The sequence below is a fragment of the Anopheles bellator genome, unplaced genomic scaffold (assembly GCF_943735745.2).
Source record: "Anopheles bellator unplaced genomic scaffold, idAnoBellAS_SP24_06.2 scaffold01781_ctg1, whole genome shotgun sequence".
Classification (NCBI taxonomy): Eukaryota; Metazoa; Arthropoda; class Insecta; order Diptera; family Culicidae; genus Anopheles; species Anopheles bellator.
Genome location: NW_026685903.1, coordinates 1 through 2,018, shown reverse-complemented (window position 1 = coordinate 2,018; position 2,018 = coordinate 1). Strand labels below are relative to the sequence as shown.

The following is a 2,018-nucleotide window of genomic DNA, read 5'->3' as shown; positions in this document are numbered from 1 at the left end:
CAAGACACCGTCGTGGATTGGTTTCGATATTTTTCCGTCGCGCTCGAAGTGTACACCAAAATGGAAGTGTACACCAAAATCATTGCCGCCAAAGAACCGGACGGAACTGTGGCATCATGAGCGTTAATGAAGATCATATTATCGCCTCGAAAATGCTACCGCACGATTGTGACGGAGCCGGAAAGCGCTCGGAACCGATTGGCGGTAGCGGCGATTGTGCTGCCATCTGGCGCTCCGTGAACAACCTATTTTCGGTATTTATCCAAGAAAACAACCTTTCACAGATTATCCCCCCTATTATGAAACTCGAATCGAGTACTCGAACATTCATCCGCGTTCATTTTGCTATCGCGGCAGTCACGGCATTATCAAACTCGAATGAATTGTCGAATTCGACAATCCGGCTTCCGTCAACTTTTTGCTGCGGAAAGAGCAGCTCTGTTTGTATTATAATACTCAACCAGATTTTTTTAATGATAAATTATTTATTAACTTATTGATATAACTTATTATTAAGAAAATGAATAGAAAAAAGAGAGATCTACTGATCCATTATATTTTCGCTAATACAAAAATTGTGTAATGCGCAACACACATTCGTTATTCTTCCGGCGATAACCGGATCATAATGGAGCTGTCTCGCTCCTAGCAGACACCTAAACCTGTTCTTCAACAAACCAAAACTTCTTTCGATAATATTTCTTGCCTTGGCATGGCGGTTATTATAAACGGCTTCCGGAGAATTTACAGTTGTATTTCTATTCGGCGTTACAATCCATGGTTTGGATACGCGGAATCAGCTGTAAGTAAAATTAAAAGTTTAAAAATGGAATGTTCGTACAACAAAATGTTTCTCTGAACGTGCAATGGTACTTGCTGTAAGCAAAATGTTACTTACCCAGTACATTAAAAACTGTATTTCCACTTCGATATTTCTCGGCAAAAAAGTTATCTACGCCAGAGACTGCCCATATATGAGCATCATGATTTGCTCCACTGTACGCAGCGTTGACGTATTGGATAGCCATTTTATGGTCACAAATCTTTAAATATAAAAGAAACACTTTTATAGAAAGCTATGATTGGAATCATTCACATCGGACTTACCATCAACACATTTAAACTGTAAAAGCCTTTCCTATTGTAGTACTGATCCCTGTTATCCTTCGGCGCTATGATTTTAACATGCGTGCCGTCTGCACACATTACGATACCCGGGATTCCACTTTGCTCATAAAAATATAGCCGTGCTTCTTGTTGTTCACTGTCATCCATTTCTAGCTTAATCCGTTTTGGGCACTGTGTTTCTTCCAATATTTTCAATGTTTGGCGAAATATAACTGAAAACGTCGACTGGGCAATTGCCACATTCCAATCTTGACCGACGCTTTGTTGGTAGCTGCCTTCAGCCAAAAATCGTAATGTAGCCGCCAATTTCTCTTTTGGCGTCAGACCTGCTCCCTTCGATGGCGGAAATTTGGTTTCAATTTCGGAAAGTATGGTCAAAAACATTTCCTTAGAGATTCGAAAATTTTTCTTAAACCTGCAACAACATGATTACATAAAAGAAAAATCGGTTGATCATTTTCGATTTCGTGCACACTTACTCTGCTGATGAGAAATTCAGTGGGTCGGATTTACATCGCAATATTTTGCGATGAATCGTTACATTTTCAATTTCTTCGCTATCACTGTCGCTATCGAAAACGTAATACACGGAAATCATCTTTGAATTTAATATAATGGCAAGAATCGCACGCACAACTGAACTGCTCTTTGTTTACCAATGCAATGTTTACAAAAATGCACTAGAATGACAGTTCGTACTCGAAGAGCTTGACAAGCTTTCACATTTAAGCTTTTTAGCACATTTTAGCACATTTAGCACTCGGAGCTTCTCGAATCGAAAACCGTGATACCGACCGTCGAGTTCGACAATTGAGAACGAGAAGTTCACTCGAATCCACCGTACGAGTTCTGTAATAGGGGGGACTGTCCGTAACTATTTATCCAAGACT

The 2,018-nt window shown here is 39.9% G+C and overlaps 1 protein-coding gene across 1 annotated transcript; it reads right to left on the bottom strand.

Moving 5' to 3' along the window:
• Nucleotides 1–898: 898 nt before the first annotated feature.
• On the bottom strand, nucleotides 899–1,726 carry LOC131214659 (putative nuclease HARBI1; the record flags this gene model as incomplete). The annotated part of the gene is made up of 3 exons (XM_058208995.1): nucleotides 1,608–1,726; nucleotides 1,108–1,543; nucleotides 899–1,076 (listed from the first exon to the last, which is right to left on the bottom strand). Coding segments are annotated over exons 1-3 (733 nt in total), but the record flags the coding sequence as incomplete, so codon positions are not given.
• Nucleotides 1,727–2,018: the final 292 nt, after the last annotated feature.